Source organism: Stylophora pistillata, chromosome 5 (assembly GCF_964205215.1).
Source record: "Stylophora pistillata chromosome 5, jaStyPist1.2, whole genome shotgun sequence".
NCBI lineage: Eukaryota > Metazoa > Cnidaria > Anthozoa > Scleractinia > Pocilloporidae > Stylophora > Stylophora pistillata.
In genome coordinates, this window is record NC_142523.1 from 2,672,922 (window position 1) to 2,690,905 (window position 17,984).

The window sequence follows — 17,984 nt, forward strand, 5'->3', positions numbered from 1 at the left end:
TCAGTTGTGGAGCAGTTCTGCAGCAGTTCTGCAGCAGTTATAGAATCGCTCATTTTCATCTTCCACCGATTGTAACAAGTTTATTTACAAACATTACTTGAGATTGAAACAAAGCTGAACAAAATTTGAGACCCACTTCAGTTTTTACTACTGCTTTGTCCATACCACACAGTATTAAGACTAATAAAATTAAGAGGCAAGCTGTAATTACCTGGGGTGTTCACCATTTACATAGAACCGAAAAAACATAAAAAAATTAAAAAACAAAATGGAAACTTCTAATACAAAGGCAAATGGTTTGTATTATCCACTTAAAGTAGTGCAATGCTTTCCACTATTAAGATTGTAAAGCCAAGTTCCAATGAAAATTTCCAAAAGGATATTTAGCAGAAATATGAATATGTGAATCTCTCATCCAACAAAAAGATAGTATCAGTACCAATTTGAAAAGCTGGGCATTAGGATCTATTACAGATCACTAGAATACCAAGATTTAAATACCATTCACAGGGTGGTTACAGCCATTTACAAGGACAGTTTACTACAATCAGATTTAAGTTGACTTTGGCCACAAAAAGCCCAAAATACACTGTATTAATTGCCTTAAAAGACAGTGGCAACAATATCATTACAACAAACGAACATGCTTCAGGGGAGTCTTCTAAGTTCACTCAATTTGAAATCTCCAATGTCTTCTCCTTCATCCACAGGTTCACCCCGAGCAGCAGCCTCTGCATCGGCAGCATCCCGAGCAGCTACAATCTCCTGTGCCTTCTTCCTTGCCCACACTTCTGGTCTACAAAATCACAAATAAGAGTCAATTTAACCTTTGACTCCTAAGATCTGATTGATAATTCTACCCTCTAGCTGCAACATGTTTCCTAGTAACAAGAACTTGGCATTAGCTCAAGACAACAACTTCTACCTATATTAAACACAAATATACATTTATTTGATATGTAGGTTTTAAAATATGCAACTGTACAGCTGATGTGGACCTACTACTACTCAGACTAAATAAGGAAAAACAGAAATTTACAATACAATTGTCATAAAGCTAAAAATAATATACGATAATAGTTAAAAGAGGGATCAAACAATTTTAAAATATCTAAATTCAGGTTCTTATTATAATTTATTTACAGAGCATTCCTTTTGGAAGCTGATGTCCCTGACATAGGTCTTGATAGATTTTATCTTTCTTTTAAAAGAGACAGGGTTTACAAGCTTTTTAAAAGAGTCAGGTAAAGAGTTCCAGGCAAGTGCAGCTGCATTTAAATGAGTGACGACCCTGTTCCATTCTTGCTCTGGATACAACAACTTCAACAATTTCCTAGACTATAAGAAGAACCGTTCTTCCCAACTAGACTATTGTCTAGATCTATATTTTAAAGGGTTCTATGCATTATGTTAAAATATGAGAACAACAGAAATATTTTAATGGCATCCAATTTGCATTTAAGAGAAGTTTTTTTGTCTTCTATGTCTCTTGGTAGTTTGTGGATGAGTCTTGCAGCTGTAAGGTGGATTAGTTCTAGATCTCTCATCAAATAATCTGAGCAAGAGCCCTACACAGCCATACCATATACACTTGGGGTTACTATTTTATAATAAACTGTTTCTAGTATGGCTTTTGGTAAGAAGCTCATGCATCTTAACATTTTAACTCTAAAGCTGTATGAGGCAGAGACAGATTTTGCATGACTAGCCCCTGAGAGTCTTTCATCAATGGCTACACCAAGACATACCGAGAAAGATCTGTATTCAATGGTTTTGTCTCCCCAAACTAAAGGGTTCAGATGACCAATAAAGGGTTTTGTATCGAGGATTACTGCATCACATTTCCCTTGGTGAATCATTTAATCTGTTCATTTGGCACCAGGTTTGTAGCTGATCTAATATCACCTGGAGGGCTATAGCAACATCATCAGTAGTATTACCAATGGTTTAAATGGTAGTATTGTCAGCATACAGATAAACTTTGCCACTTTTAATGCTGTCTGGAAGATCCTTTACATAAGTGATAAAAAGCCTAGCTCCCAGCAGGGAACCCTGTGGGACCCAGAATTTAAGTATTTAGCATTTTATATTATATATCTTATTGCCCAAGCGCGAGGGCCATACTGGGAGAATATCAGCCCAAGGTCTTGACAGTATGGACCTCGCTGCGCTCGGTCCGTACAAAAAAGACCGACCACCGATATTCTTCCAGTACGGTCCCAAGCAAGCTTGGTTAATAAGCAGGGGTTTCATTAATTTTTTCAGCAGGAGGGCAACTGGTTTTCACAGGCCGGCAAAACTTTTTGAACTAAACTTCTTTATAAGATAAACCTTCCTCCATATTGTTAAACCAGGTGGGTAAAACCGTCCTTACAACCAGTCAATTTGGCCGGTGCCCAGCCCTTAATAAAACCCCTGAATAAGAGATTTACTATACGACTGAAGTTGAAAGGGACACAAGTGCGGTATCATTAGGGACCATTTGGGACAGTGCCTGGTCCAATACTGAGAGAATATTGACCGGCAATAGAATATTTTGATTGGTTGATTTTAGTTATTGGCCCTCTGACTGCCCGAGTCGTGTAATAAAGTATTCTTATTAACTGTTTACTGGAGAATGTATGGATATCATAGGGAGAAGTTACATGTCAATCATTTCTCAGAAATACAGATGAGCTCTTATCACACTTTTCAATGAAATTTTACAAACTGAAAAATCCAAAGCAATTTAATTAACTCACCAGAAAAAAACAAAATACCAATAAATAGTAGAGTATCCCTCTATATACTTTGTAAGGCTGAATTAATTATACCATTGAATTAAATCAAAGATGACTCCAATGGGCGCATCAAGAAGTCAACTGGTCTATTTACATGTAAACAGCATCAGGAAAAAAATGCAAATGATCTAGCAATGATAAGCTACCCTTTAACTCCCAAGATCAGATTGTTAATTCTCCCCTCTAGCTGCTACACATTTCCTTGTAAATCGGTTACGAGAATTTGGTGTTGGATCAGGATAACAACTTCTATTTGATAAGTTTAAGTATTCTCATGACCTGTTTGCTGGATAATGTATGGATATTAGAGGGAGAAGTTACATGTTAATCACCTCTGGGAGTTTAAGGGTTAGTCTTGAATCTGATTTGTGAAGACGGTGGCCAGTTGTTGGATCCAATCATACCGCAAACAAATTCAAATGATCAACCAAAGTACTTTTAACAATCAACAATTCAAAGCAATTCAAGGCATTGACCAGATTAAAATTTATCTTCATTATGCATCTTATCCCTTTGAAAAGGTGAAGAATTTAAAACAAATAATAAGGAAGACAGAAACAATTGAAGAAGTTTCCCTAAATGTTTTCAGTATCTACTTCAGATGTGAATGATGAGCAGCACTGTTTAGGTTTCTGATCTCTAAATACCTGAGCCTGGGCTATAGTTAAACTCAATTGAACTGTGATGCGCATTTGATCATATCCACATGTTAATTTGTGCAATATAAATATTAAATTGCTGTTGTTGTTGTTGTTGTTAATGCAACACACTAAGTCTTAAGAGAAAAGGCAAATAAAAATAACTAAAAGCTGGACAAGAACTATAAACTGTATACAGGTTGACTTTTAAGACATAAATTGATGATGATGATGATGATGAGGATGTTATAGAGCCATATCCTATCGCTCATACTGCTTTACAAGAATTTACAGGGGGATTTGCAGACTGTAACCAGCAGTTTACAACTTTTAAAGAAAATTGTTTTGCAGATGTCCCCAATATCAGAATCAAGGCCAGACCACAACACTGGGAGCTACATTTCCTACTCTTTACAACAGGTATATGGGTTCTAACAGAAGTCAGGATATGACTTCATCTGGGTTCAGTTTTGAGATAAAATATATCTGTCTGCAAGAAAATGTCAAACATATTTTATTGCATTTGTTAAGTTCTGAGGTGTTAACTCTTACAAATTACAAAAGTTGGACATCACCTTACCTAGTTTCAGGCTTGTAGTAGAACAAAACAGGAATGGAAACAAGAATGAGAGCCCACCATCTATACCAAGGTTCTTCCCAGTCTTCCCATTTTCGCTTCTCTCCTGGTTTTAAGGGCTGTCAATTAAGAAGCGAGAAACAGGAACCTTCAGATTTAATTTCAATTGTTTATATAATATTATTTGCACAAAATATTCTAAAAATTGATTAAGGTTTAGCCTGGTCTGTACTCTGATTGACACCAATATTTGTCATCATAGTAGTCAAACTGTTGTGGACTCACAAGGTGCTGCAAATGATGGACAGAAATAACTAATGCACTCATGCAAAAGGATTGATCAGTTAGTTGAACATCAAACGACAGTCTTATGCACTCAGGATTGATCAGTTAGTTGAACATCAAACGACAGTCTTATGCACTCATGCAAAAGGATTGACCAGTTAGTTGAACATCAAACGACAGTCTTAAAGAAATTCTGAAAATATTGAATTTCTCATGCTTCTTACAGATATAGCATTTCACTTTAAGAATGGCCAAAAATGTTTGGATAATATTGTCTGGCGCATCATTATTTAAGGTACTTAAGAGGCTTTCCTTTTTCCTCTTTACATGTACACGATCTTCTCTATCGGTAGTCTTGAAAGTGCATACACATCGTAAAAAATGAGCGTAAATCAAAAACACGAAAGTAGCAACAAATACATCATAGTCTTAATAAACTGTGTAATATCTTAACTGAGATATTTACGTCGTTAATTTTACTTAACAACTAGACTACACCAATGCACATACAGATGAACTTTACCGTTAAAATAGAAAAAAAAAGAAGAAAAAAAACAAAATATTTTCTCGCTAAAATAGAAAAAAATGACTGTTATGGAGCGAAGTCAGTTAAATATTATTACCACCAGAACTGTGAGGGGTACGCCATGTTAATTTAGTATTGAATCGTACTTGAATGATACTAAATTCAATAATTTACCTTCTCATTGAAGAGGAAACCGTTAGGTGGTTCTCTGTACTTTGTGAAGATGCTTTGGTTCCGAGTAAAAGTGGAGCTGAAAGCTAGATTTCGTCTGCATGAAGCAGCAGCCCTAAGCAGATTTCGAGCCGCCATTTTGAAAACAGAGCGAAATCTTCCCAGGATACAGTTCGGCTAAGACCCTGCCAGTATCCTATGCGCACGTAAGTGGAAAGGACTTGTAAAGAAACTTCGACATTGGAATACCACAGAAAATTTTCAATAAGCACATGTGAGACTCGCTGACATAAAACACTGCCGTGGAGGTGCGTGTGAAATATCGAATTTAACGCTGGCCTAATAATGTTACATTGCTGCTTCCATTCAAGCTACACGTTTTCCGAAGAACACAACAGCCGGAAAAGATTAAAATTAGGTCATTTTCGACAAAACGCCTCTTTTATTATATTCCGACGATAACTGGGTCTCTTTATTTCGTTATCGTCGTAACTGAAGAAATTTACGTAGCCTAAAGAAACAGAAGACCAACCGATGCTTATCTCTCGGTAGATCTCCGTGAAATTGAAGGAGTGCGTGTACGACTTCATTCTCGAAGAATGTTTCAGTTTCGACAAGAGGATGTAAACATACAAACTCTTGGTTTCGACTTAGCTTTCTTTATTCGAAAGAATCAATATTAAAGATGCCCAAATCTAGAACTGCGCTGAACCTAAGGAAAACTGCAAATAAAAATTATCTGAACCATAATTATAATTACGAGGTAATTGTTCCTCCCAACTCCTCAATTAAACCATATCTATCACTGCGTAATGGAAGTCAGTGATTTATACAGTACTACTCTTAGTGATACATCTGCGCATACCGGCAATATAATATCAGCGTCTGAGCAAACGTTACCAGAACGCTTAGAAGACAGAAACTTCAAGAAAATGAAAAAATACCCGACCAATCAGTTTCGAATTAACTAAAGGAAATAAAAGAGAGCCATAGAAAGCGAAGTCGTCGTCAGCAGTTTGAAATCATCCTCAACCTAGGCGAAGCCATATAAAAAAAAAGCCGAGACAAAAAAAATTGAGCTTCTCAAAAATCTTCCGACGACATCTGAACAGTTTTCGTGAAGGAAGGTTGATCATGATTCAGATGTTTGCTAAAGAGTACAAGGAGTCAATAACCCTGGCGTACTATTGTGGTAACCTCCTCCTTACGATCGTCGTCTTTACAGTTGGAACCATTTACTTGTGGCACAGAGATCGAAGGGACCAGCAGAGGCGCATACGGGAGGATAGGGAATACCAAGAGAGGCGTGATCAAGAAGATCGAAGAGACCAGCAGAGGCGCTTACAGGAAGATCGGGAGTACCAAAAGAGGCGTGATCAAGAAGATCGAAGAGACCATCAAAGGCGAGAATGGCGCCAATTCGCGGAGAGAATTTACACCGATTACAGCAAACTGAAAAGTAAAGACATCCCACAAAAAATTTCAAAAGTGAAGAACACTTTTGAACGTATACTTATCCACTCTACGGTAACTGGCCTTGATGTTTTGAGATACATGCTCGCTGATGACAACTACCGAAATTTTTCGAGTGAGTCACCTCAACTGAGGGCTCTTCGCGAAGACCTCCATATGATCTTCCTGCCGCTAAATATCTGCTCCTCGTTGCTTCTCTTGGGGAAAGTGCCAGAAAATATAAAGGAAGAAATAAGAATTGTGGTGGAAGAGTTGGGGAATGTAGCAAAGCCTTTCCTTACAGGTGAACAACGAAGGGTCCCCTTGAAATGTCTTGAACATTTTAGCGGTAGTAAGAGATCATCAAATGCGGAGACTGAAAATGCTGAAAGAAGAGTGAATGAGCTTGATGGGCGACTTAAAGACATTGTTCCGTACGTAAACAGCTTACACTTTGGTGATAAGAAATTCCGAATAAATTTGACAGCCATGGAAGAATGCGATTATAGCGAGTGCAGAAGGTTCTGGCTTAATTTGAAAGGAAAAATGATTATGGAAAACAGCTGCGAGAATCTTACCTTTCTCAAAAAACTACACAATGATCTAGAATGTGAAGCACTTGAAGGGCACTTCGCCAGAATCTTAAGAGAACAACTGGCAGAACTTCCGGTTGAATCGATAGAGCAGATCAGCGACAGTGATAGCGATGAAACGATTTTAACGAAAGTACTACATGAGGTGCGTCTATATATACATCTTCAAAGTATTTTGAGCGAAAATCCGTCCATGGTAGCCGCTGTACACAATGGACGAGTTGAGACTAACATTAATAGGCTGCGTAAGGTTCATGAGGAAGTAATGGTGTTCCAACCGACAAAGCACCCGATTAAATACTGGTGTGAGAGATTCATAACAGATCTTGAAGTCATTATGAGGAACCCACCAAATCATCTCCGTAACCAGGATTTTAACGAAAAGTTTAAGCAGTTATACGTAGAAACGTTTTGTAACATGATCATTGATAGGAATCCTCGTGCAGGAGGTTTTCTCTCTCTGCCACCTGAATTCCAGGTGATAAATATTGATACTGAAACAGCTGAGACCACTTTATAAAGGTTCATGCTTTATTTTCCGTTATTCTCGAATGATAGTGACGTGTTAAGACAAAAAGATAAGTTTAGGCCTCAGTTGCTTGATTGAAGTAAGCCCAGGCAGTTCAGTTATGACTATATCCGTGTTTGAGATAACATCAATTCCATTAAACTTAGTGTAATCTGCGTTAAGTATTGGAAAGACTTCAATAGGTATTCAAAGGCGTATTTGTAGCTCACTATATCATCATTATTTGGAACTGAAATATTGATCATGCGGAATCTTGTTGCTTTACTTGAGTCACTTCTTTGACTTTGGACTTGATAAAATACAGAGCTTGACCTTAAGAGTCAGTCGCCTTTTTCTTAACTTGATTTGTTCGATTGCAAAACTCCCGATATCCCTTGTAGCTCGAAGAAATAACGTCGCACCAGATACCCTGTCTAGCTAGAGCCAAATGCACTACTGACTTCAACTCATGACTCACTTTATAGCCTTTACCAGTCGGCCGGAGTCACCCGACTAAACCATTTTTTGCGAACCAAGAAGTTATCTTACAAGCAGTTTGGATATATCAACAAAGTTGAAGTGGTAAATTGGCCACCGTAACGATTACAAAAGCTGCCTTTTCGAGCTCCGACGAAGGGCTAACGCTCGAAACGTCAGCTTTTGTAATCGTTACGGTGGCCAATTTACCACTTCAACTTTGTTGATATATCCAAGTTATTTCGTTACTCCCACCGACGCAGCCCCAAACAGTTTCTTTCGAAACTATCAGCCTTTATCTTACAAGCACCCTAGAAGAGATAAAGAAGATGACAAGTAAATACCCTGATTGTTGTGAATACTAACTTTAGTTTCCCCAGAGCGAGTTTCTCCTTATCAAGGCCACCCAGCCGTTTGATCGGATCAACATCGATTTCAAAGACCCATTACTGACCATGTATGAACAGAGGCAAGTACTTTCTCGTGGTGTTCTGTGAGTATTCTAGGTTTATTGCCAAGTTTCACTTTTCTTACTCGTCCGAATACCAGCGAATGTCCATTCCGTTCAAGAGGCACCTTAAATGAGCAGAGAGTTCCGCGACCTCCTAAAAACAAAAAGGTAGCCACAAGTCAGACCACCAGTTACAACGCAAAAGGAAATGGTCAAGCAGAGAGATTTGACGGAGTGGTATGTAAGGTAATCGCGATCAGCCTGAGCCATTCTATCCGTTCCCGCTCTTATGTTCAGCTACCAATAAAACACCACACGAGCGCTTCTTCCTCCAGTGCCTCCATTCCGGCCACTTGGCTAGCTGCACCTGCATCTGTCTACATCAAGCATCAGATTTGCTCAAAGAAGACAGAGCCTTGGGTCGATAAAGTGGAATTGCTCCAAGCAAACCCTTACTACACCCATATGTGGTATCCTGATAGTGGAGAAACTACAGTAGCGACTAAGCATCTTGCTCTCAACGGCCAAGCGCAAAAGGTCCAGCCTCTTTCACCATCAGGACGTGCCGGCTCTAGAAGCAGTGAAGAACGCGCCCCTTAGAGAGGCCAACACTAAAACAAGGATGAGTCCGGTGTCTGATGTAGAGCCTAAGCCTGAACCTGCACCTGAGCTCAAACAAGAGCACGATGTGAAATTAGCACCTGTTCGCCGTTCGGAACGAATTCTTCGTCCGGTAGTTAGATTCGATCTTTAAACAAAGGGTTCTATTAAATGTTGCGTGACGGCACATTGCGGACACTTTAGAACTGCATAGATAAGCATGCCTTACATTTTGAACCCAGAACTGTAGTAAACTTAGCGTTTATTCATATAATTTGGCGGACTCAGAGTACACCTACTCACCGCCAGGTTTCGAGTATCATGTGCAGTACGAGATTAGGATGTTAAAGCCTACAGTTATATAGGTAAACGTCGTCTTTATTCTACAACACGAGCTAAAACGGAAGAATTTTTCCGGAGAGTGTATTTCATAATCTTTTCATTTATATATTGTTTATGGCGGTTATGCTTCAATTGATATTGCGCTCAACCTATTCTTTACACGATGGAAACCTCCTAAGGTCTACCGTATCCTTATAACAGAGATGCCAACCTCTGGAGATCTCAAATCTGGAGATTTTTTTTGCAGACCAGCACCCCCCAGACCGAGTTCGCCAATGCGAGTCCCCTCGAAAAAATTCTTTCTTGGTTTGGACCTCCTTACCCCTTCTCCCTCCATGCCTTGAAACATGCATTGTGCATATAAGCCATCATGTAGAACTTCGAGTATCAGTGACCGCGCCGAGCAATTTCGCGGGAAAAACGTGGATCTATTTGTGAGGGACTTCAATTGGTTAATCGGTTGAATACTCATCTAATCAGACTCTCGCTTACATAGGAGTAACAAAGCCTGGAAGAGACTCGTTTCTTTATGTTTGCAACGAACAACGTGAATCACGCAAGAAAATGAAGCCAGAAACCCTAATACAAGCGTGAGAAGCCAGATGATTCAGAATTTTGGAACATACGGAGCTAAAATCTTAGATTTTTGTGAGCAACAGATCAAAGCTTCCTTTTATCCAGGAGTTTTGGTCACCCGTACGGGAGAGGGGTAGATTGGCTCTGTATCCGGGAGACTCCCGGATAATCCGGGATAGTTGGCATATATGTTGTAAGTGCCACTGCAAACGTCACCATAGGTTCCAGAACCTCACAGATATAGAAACTTCAAGATAATGAGAAATAGTCAACCTAACCTGTAGGGCAGACGTAATTTTGGCGAGCGAATGCTCAGTATTTCCTTGGAGAAAATCATAGCCGCCAGATTTGAATTTTACATGCAGCAGTGAAAGGCTGGGTAGATAAAGAAATTTGTACCAAGGGGGTGAGCGACGGTCAAAAAAGGATAAGGGAGGGGGTAGGACGATAGAAATTTCCTCGCCCCCTCCCCATACCGTCCACTCTAAGTCAAACATTGGCCGAATAAACGCTAACTCCTCCTAATACGGCATCTGCACTGCAGGCCAAACAAGATCAATAAGTTTTGAATAACAAACAGAAATCAAGTCAGGCTCGGAAATAGCGAGGAGGGCCACTTTTAACCATCCACCGGCTCGTTTGCACCTCAGTCTTTCATCCACTGCTGGCGAGCTAAACGAGTCGCTGGGTATCTGCTCCTTTAACTTGTGTAGTTTTTCCGCGAAGAGATTGGAAACAGTTTAAAATCATCCTCGACTTCACCTTCCTCCTCCCTCCCTTATTCCATGCGAGGGAAATTCGTGTGCAAGACTACATAACGTTCAAATATTTTTCAATATCTTCTCGCCTGAAACACAGTGAACAACTTAACTTCTCTCTAAGATCGTAAGATATGTTACTGCGTCTTAAAGAATTGCATAGATCCACCGTTTCCTCCTCATGGGAGGGGGCATTTGAGTATATTACAAACGGCAAAACCGTAGAAAAAATATACCAAAATCGAAAAACCGAATCAAAAATCGATCAAAACCGAAAAATGCATCCAAAACTGTCAAAATCGATACATTTTGACATCCCAGTTATTAAAATACAGTGGTGACAAGTGAAGCATACAGAGTAAACTACACTAATAATTTGGATATATCAATAAAGTTGAAGTGGTAAATTGGCCACCGCAACGATTACAAACCGTGACGTTTCGAGCGTTAGCCCTTCGTCGGAGCGAATAGAGGAGTTGTGGGTTGTGTGTGCTTTTAAAGGCAGAGAATGGAGCTATGTTATTGGTGGGAACATGGCAACGAGAAAAACATGAATAAATTAGTGGAATGAAAAGCGTTCGTTGATCCCTGTGGAATTTAGACTGCCGGTTTGAAAGATGAGCTTTTGTTCAAGATTTTTACGGCTTTCCGTGCTACCTAAGTGTAAGGAAAGACCGCAGATTGCCATATGTTGCTTAGCATAATTAGGTAAATTAAAATGTCTAGCGACTGGTTTCGATGTGTCCTTGTCATTCTTTACACGTCTCGAAGGTGTTCTCGGAATCGGTCACCTAGTCTTCTGCCCGTTTCGCCGATGTATATCTTTTTGCAATAAGTGCGAGTTATGCAATAGATTACATTGGCGGTGCACGTGAAGTGATCGGTGATCTTAATAGATCGTTTAGGTCCCGAAATTTTATCAGTGTTGTGAATGAAAGGACACGTTTTGCATCGTGCACGAGCGCATTTAAAAGTGCCTGGTTGGTCATTAGTCTGAAAAGAACTTCTGACCAAAAAATTGCCTATGTTTTTGTCGCGTTTGAATGAAATGAGCGGAGGCAGCGAAAAGATAGTGCTTGTCTCTGGATCGTTTTGAAGTAATTTAAAGTTTTTAAGAATGATGGATTTAACTGAGTGGTTGTGAGGGTGAAACGTGAGAGTGAATGGAATGCGGTCGGAATCTTCCTTATGCGACGTTTGTAGTGCTGAATGTCGATCAATAAGTTGGGCGCGGTGGTAACCCGCTTGAATAATAATAATAATAACAACTTTATTTATCCTCGAATTTCAAGGTAGCACGCAAGTGCTAATATCTCCGAGCAACAAATAAACTTAAACTAAATAAATTCAAATAATGATGGTTTTTGAGGAGAGGGGAAAACCGGAGTACCCGGAGAAAAACCTCTCGAAGCAGAGTAGAGAACCAACAAACTCAATCCACATATGACGCCGGATCCGGGAATCGAACCCGGAACACATTGGTGGAAGGCGAGCGCTCTCACCACTACGCCAACCCTGCTCCCTCCAAACGACAGAAACAGGGTAACCTTTGCACGATGCAAAACGTGTCCTTTCATTCACAACACTGATAAAATATCGGGACCTAAACGATCCATTAAGATCACCGATCACTTCACGTGCACCTCCGCCAATGTAATCTATTGCATAACTCGCACTTATTGCAAAAAGATAGACATTGGCGAAACAGGAAGAAGACTAGGTGACCGATTCCGAGAACACCTTCGAGACGTGGAAAGGAATGACAAGGACACATCGAAACCAGTCGCTAGACATTTTAATTTACCTAATCATTCTAAGCAACATATGGCAATCTGCGGTCTTTCCTTGCACTTAGGTAGCACGGAAAGCCGTAAAAATCTTGGACAAAAGCTCATCTTTCAAACCGGCAGTCTAAATCCCACAGGGATCAACGAACGCTTTTTATTCCACTAATTTATTCTTGTTTTTCTCGTTGCCATGTTCCCACCAATAATGTAGCTCCATTCTCTGCCTTTAAAAGCACACACAACCCACAACTCCTCTATTCGCTCCGACGAAGGGCTAACGCTCGAAACGTCAGCTTTTGTAATCGTTACGGTGGCCAATTTACCACTTCAACTTTGTCGATATTTCCAAATTATTTCGTTACTCCCACCGGCGCAGCCCCAAACAGTTTCTTTCGAAACTATCAGCCTTTAAACTACACTAAGTTCATTACAGTATTTGTAAATGCCATCGACTTGGCATTCGTATCTTTTAGTATCTGCTTAAATCATAGGCTCACTTTCAGCTGCTCTCTTGAGGTCCAATAAGAGTGAATCGCCTTGAAACCCCCCCCGTTTTTTTTTTCCGTTGCTTCCCCGCCATGAAACAGACGCTCATGGTAATTAGTCATGATCTTCCTCACCGATCGCGAGTTTCCAATTTATCATAGGTGAAGGTATCGCGTATTCTAAGTGTATTCTTTAAGTCTGTATCGTCCTAAACGAGCCATAAATTATATATATAACAGGGGTGAAACGTGAGATTTCGAAGGCGTATGCACAGCGCGGAAATTGGGAGCACCGGAGGCGTCCCAAACTTGGGGGGTCTTGGGGCATGCTCCCCCAGACAATTTTCAAATTTAGAGTTTTGGAAATGCCATTTCGAATTATTTCCGCGGAGCTTTTTTATAAATAGATGCGACGGAAAATGCAGTGGTTAGTTGTTTATTTTACCCATCTCTAGAGTTTTAAAGCTCAAAGGGTTGTTGGCTTCCTAAAATATCTGGAGAGTTAGCAACTCTGGGAAGCCAAAGACAGTTTCTTGTCTTTTAAGGATTCACGAAAAGGCACTAGAAAATAAACACACGCGTTAGTATAATTCGAACTTTAGAATCGTTCCTATTTCATGGTAACTGTGACAAATGCTATAAGGGAGTAAAAAAAAATGTTTTCCAGATTTCAGCTGTGCGCACGGGCGTACATGCGTATAAGAACGCTACACCCCTGTATGAGATAGTGATTAATCTATTGTAATGTAAATAATGAGGTTGGTACGATAGCTTACCAAACACTGTTTTTATGCTTGTGCAGGCTTCTCTCTTCCTCTTTTACATGGCATCTAAACTTGTTTTCTTCCTGAAATTCTCGCCACTTTTCCCCCGCTGCGTAAAAGAACGGGACACAATCCACAATTGCTTCTTGAGGCCCTTGGCCTTCTTCCGTTGCCGGCACGTTTGGCACGTTGGAAGACATGGTTCGCAAATTGATTGACCTTGACGTAAGTGCTCCACATTGCAAGGTCAAAGCCTCTGGCGTCATTCAAGACGCGTGAACCCCTACGGATGGTCAAAGTCTTGGGCGTCATTTAAGATTTGCGTTTTGTGGCTCTTCGAGATCAGTGGAGGGGCGTGATTGCTGCTCAGACCGAAGAGAAACCTAAATCCGGATAGGTCAAATAGGAGAATCCGAAAACCGCATCGGATATCAAATCCGAAAACCCGTTAGTATTTTTCGCGAAAACCGGAAACCAAATGCTTTAAAACGGAAAATCCGCAAACCGTAATGAATACCTAAACCGAAAAACGGACGTTTTTATCACAAAAACCGAAAACCGATCTAAAAAATAGCCAAAAACGCAAAACCGAAAATCCCAATGTTCCACCCCTAAAAAACAATCGGTCCCTTCTGTTTATGCTTACCAATGGACTAAGGGTAGCGTTTTTGAATTTTCTCAGAGTTCAGCTTGCAAAACCTCAAATAATACCGCATAACTTTGGATAAGTAATACCATAGTCGGAAAATTTAATCAAATGCATGATAATATAATAATGATAATAATAATAATAATAATAATAATAATAATAATATTTAACGAGGGAGCCCAACTCGCCATAGCGGTTTTCAGTGGGGCCCTCATATGTCTCTCTAACACAATGGAAGCTGCTAGCATTTAGTCAGCTTTTGAAATTAATATCGATGCTATCTTTTTGTTGGATGAGAGATTTACATACTCATCATTTCCACAAAATATCCTTTTGGAAATTTTCAAGAGAACTTGGCTTTACAATCTTAACAGTGCAAAGCATCGTTCAACTTAAAACGGATAATACAAACCATTTGCCTTTGTGTCTGAACTTTCCAGTTGTTTATTGTTGACTGTATTTTCAACAATCTAAAGCTTCTTCAGTTGGTGATTATTTCCTTTATTCTCCCTACTTTAGTGTGTGATTCAGGGGGATACTGTAAGGAGAAATTAGATGCTGGTCACTCTTAGGGAACAAAGAGTTAATGAACTAAGGTTGTAGGTCAACGCTTAAATTGATGAGGTGATTTTGTGGCCCTATGTAAGCACTGCAAAGACAAGCAAAAATCAACGATAAAAACCGACGTTTCGGTGTCATCATGACGCCGAAACGTCGGTTTTTGTCGTTGATGTTTGTTTGTCTTTGCATTTCCAAATCTTTATTGATATTTAAGCAATAGTACACATTTTTTCTAGTTCTATATCGTGATAAAGCCACTCAGGATGTTGGGAAAACACTATGTTGCTTATGTTGTAACAAGAAATTATGAACTGCTCATGATCAAAATTATGGAGCGGGTGTAATACACACCGCGAATCGATTAGATTGAATGAAAAGGTAGGAGGTGGCATGTTTTATTTTATCAGAGATTGGTGATAACTGCAAAAGAAGTGCGCGTAGTTACCAGAACTTGGTATTGAACTGCTGTTTAACTCTTTTCAGAAGTTGAAGTTGGGTAACTTGAGGTGGTGCGATTGTTTAAGAAATATGAATGATATAGGAATTCAATTTACGATGAGACTGAAACGGCGGATCCAAACCAATACGGGTAGACAAACTCCACCAGAAGTGTTCGGCCACCAGAAGAGTGCCTCCACCAGAAGTGGCGCGTGTGTCCAATGTGTGGTGCTCAGATGGGTTTGACAAGATGCGAGAACCGATCCGATGGTTGGAAATGGGGATGTGGAAGGCAAGATAACCGAAAGGGACCTAAGACAGAGATATCGATCAGGATAGGGAGCTTGATCGAAAACAGCTAAATAAAATTGGAAGAGATACTCAAGTTGACGCATTGGTGGTGTCAGGATTTAACTCAGACGCAAGTTAAACACGAGCTTGGGAGTGTGCATTTTGAATTTCGCTTTAGGAAATTGGAATACATATTTAAGAACGAGATATCCTCATTGCAGGCGTCTTATTGAGGCGTGCGATCAGCCATGTTTAATTTGGAGTTAGAATCGACGGTAAAGCGGGATGGGGCGGGAAAAAGACGCTTGCCCGAAGAGGCTAGCTGTTAAAGAGCAAAACACCTCCTGATTAGATACACTAAAGTTCTCACAGCAACCAGCTGGAAAATCAGACAAGGTTTGATGCTAATGTTGGGTCGATGAATTATAATTTCCCCGGTTACATTGTTACGGTAAATTCTCGACCGACAGAAAGATACAACTCGTACTAACTCGACTACCTTATTGACTGACGTGATAATTACAGAGCGATACCAACAACTAATACAATAACTATACTCGTATCTTAGTGTCCTCTATAAAAGTATAACCTCAGTACACTACTGCACAACTCACAGTTTTCTTCAGAGATCCTTGTAAAGTATCGATGTCTAGAACACGTTTCCCAACGTAGTCTTCCACACGGCTGACGGCTCCAGTAACAACACCAGCTCCTCTGGGCTCTTCACGACAGCACTAACTCACTGAAAATGGTCTAACTTTAACCGGTCGCGACTCCTTTTATATATTTACAAAATGTTCTAGAATATTCTAGGAATATATCTAGTATCATTACGTTACTACTGCATCACCAAAAAATGCGCCGACTGAGGATTCAAGAAAGTTCCATTAAGAGTTCTTAATGTATCAGCATAACCAAGCGTTCCAGAAACTTCCTCATTTCTATTTTTAGTAACTGCGTAACAGAACGCATTCTCCATAACAACATTCATTTAATCTTTAAACCACAGTTGCATCAAAACATGTCTGACCTCTTGATGAGTTGCGCATCACTTCATTTCCGGAAGTGAGCTTCGCGACTCGTGCAATATCGGTTTTCGCGTGCAATTTAATGCGGAATTCCTTAAGCAATGACTATCACTGGCTCCTTCACCCTGATATTGGTATGCATATTCTCCATACTATTTTCAACACATTTCCTGAGGTACTGACAAGGAGAATTTGTTTCACAATCAAGAGCTTCCTTATCAAGGGATCATGTGATTTTGTAAGAAATTTGATGCTGGTCACTCATTAAGGTCAAAGGGTGAAATTAAATGTCTTATAATTATTTTCCAATGCAAACATTCTTTCAACAAAAATATCTTTGTTCACTAAAATAAACCCCTAAGAATTAATTGCTATGAAAGACAAAGGGCTGGTTATATAAACAAAGTTCAACAAAATTGCATTCTGAACCATCTTGAGTTTTGCCGAGCCTTTTATCTGAATATTTGTTTGAGTGAACAGTGTCAGGAAGACTGAAATCTAACAGTAGGAGATTTTTTTAATTATATCAACCCTCTAGTAGAGAATCCCTGAGGCCCACTGCTTGCATAAAACAGCAGTTTTACTAGGTTAGATGTTGTGTAAGTAAGCTTAAATAACTGGCCCAAAGTGTTTGTTTACAAAGGTATTTGACAAACTGGTCAAAATGACTCTCTGGTACTCTGCAGGTAAAGCCTAATCAAGGAATGACTGTGTTTTAAGTGTAGAAAAAAACTACATGTATCATTAAAAATAAACACAATGCAAACAATATCGACAAAAAGACTTCTTTGTAAAATTCTAAGATAAAAATAAGCCTACATTCATAAATGACAGTTAAAAATTTAATAAACAGTTGGTAAATAAAATTAACTGCTAGAGCTAAGAGTGTTAGGATTGGTTACAAGGAGTTGTAGGGATCTCAAGGACATAAATACCATGAAAATCCTTAACTGTGGTCTTGTGAGACCTTTATTAGAATATTCGTGTGAAAGTTAGAACCCCCCTTGCAAAATGTAACATGGATAAACTAGAGGCTGTTCAGCAAAGAGCCACCAGATGGATCACTAACTTTGTTGATGATTACGACCTTAGATTATCAAAGTTGAAATTGTTGTCGTTATTCAATAGGAGGTTTATTGAAGAGATGTTACATTTTTGATTAATGCAATTAATGAGCATTATGATATAGATATCTCGGACAAGCTCATATTTTGTAAGGACAGAAGCACAGGTTAGAACTTGAGGAA

At 39.5% G+C, this 17,984-nt stretch overlaps 3 protein-coding genes across 3 annotated transcripts in view; 1 reads left to right on the forward strand and 2 right to left on the reverse strand.

Moving 5' to 3' along the window:
* Nucleotides 1-544: 544 nt before the first annotated feature.
* Nucleotides 545-5,144, reverse strand: LOC111341853 (uncharacterized). The gene is made up of 3 exons (XM_022948878.2): nt 4,981-5,144; nt 3,999-4,114; nt 545-796 (listed from the first exon to the last, which is right to left on the reverse strand). Exons 1-3 carry the CDS (start codon nt 5,113-5,115, stop codon nt 649-651), a joined length of 399 nt encoding a protein of 132 aa, XP_022804613.1. The 5' UTR covers nt 5,116-5,144; the 3' UTR covers nt 545-648.
* Nucleotides 5,145-5,977: 833 nt separating this feature from the next.
* On the forward strand, nt 5,978-7,676 carry LOC148729810 (uncharacterized). The gene has a single exon (XM_088761284.1). It carries the CDS (start codon nt 6,112-6,114, stop codon nt 7,540-7,542), a length of 1,431 nt encoding a protein of 476 aa, XP_088617410.1. The 5' UTR covers nt 5,978-6,111; the 3' UTR covers nt 7,543-7,676.
* Nucleotides 7,677-17,508: 9,832 nt separating this feature from the next.
* LOC148729811 (uncharacterized) overlaps nt 17,509-17,984 on the reverse strand; it is a 2,265-nt gene continuing 1,789 nt past the window's right edge. Inside the window, exon 1 of the mRNA XM_088760840.1 lies at nt 17,509-17,984. This exon is cut by the window's right edge and continues 1,789 nt beyond it. The gene's annotated coding sequence lies outside the window, so the exon portion shown is untranslated.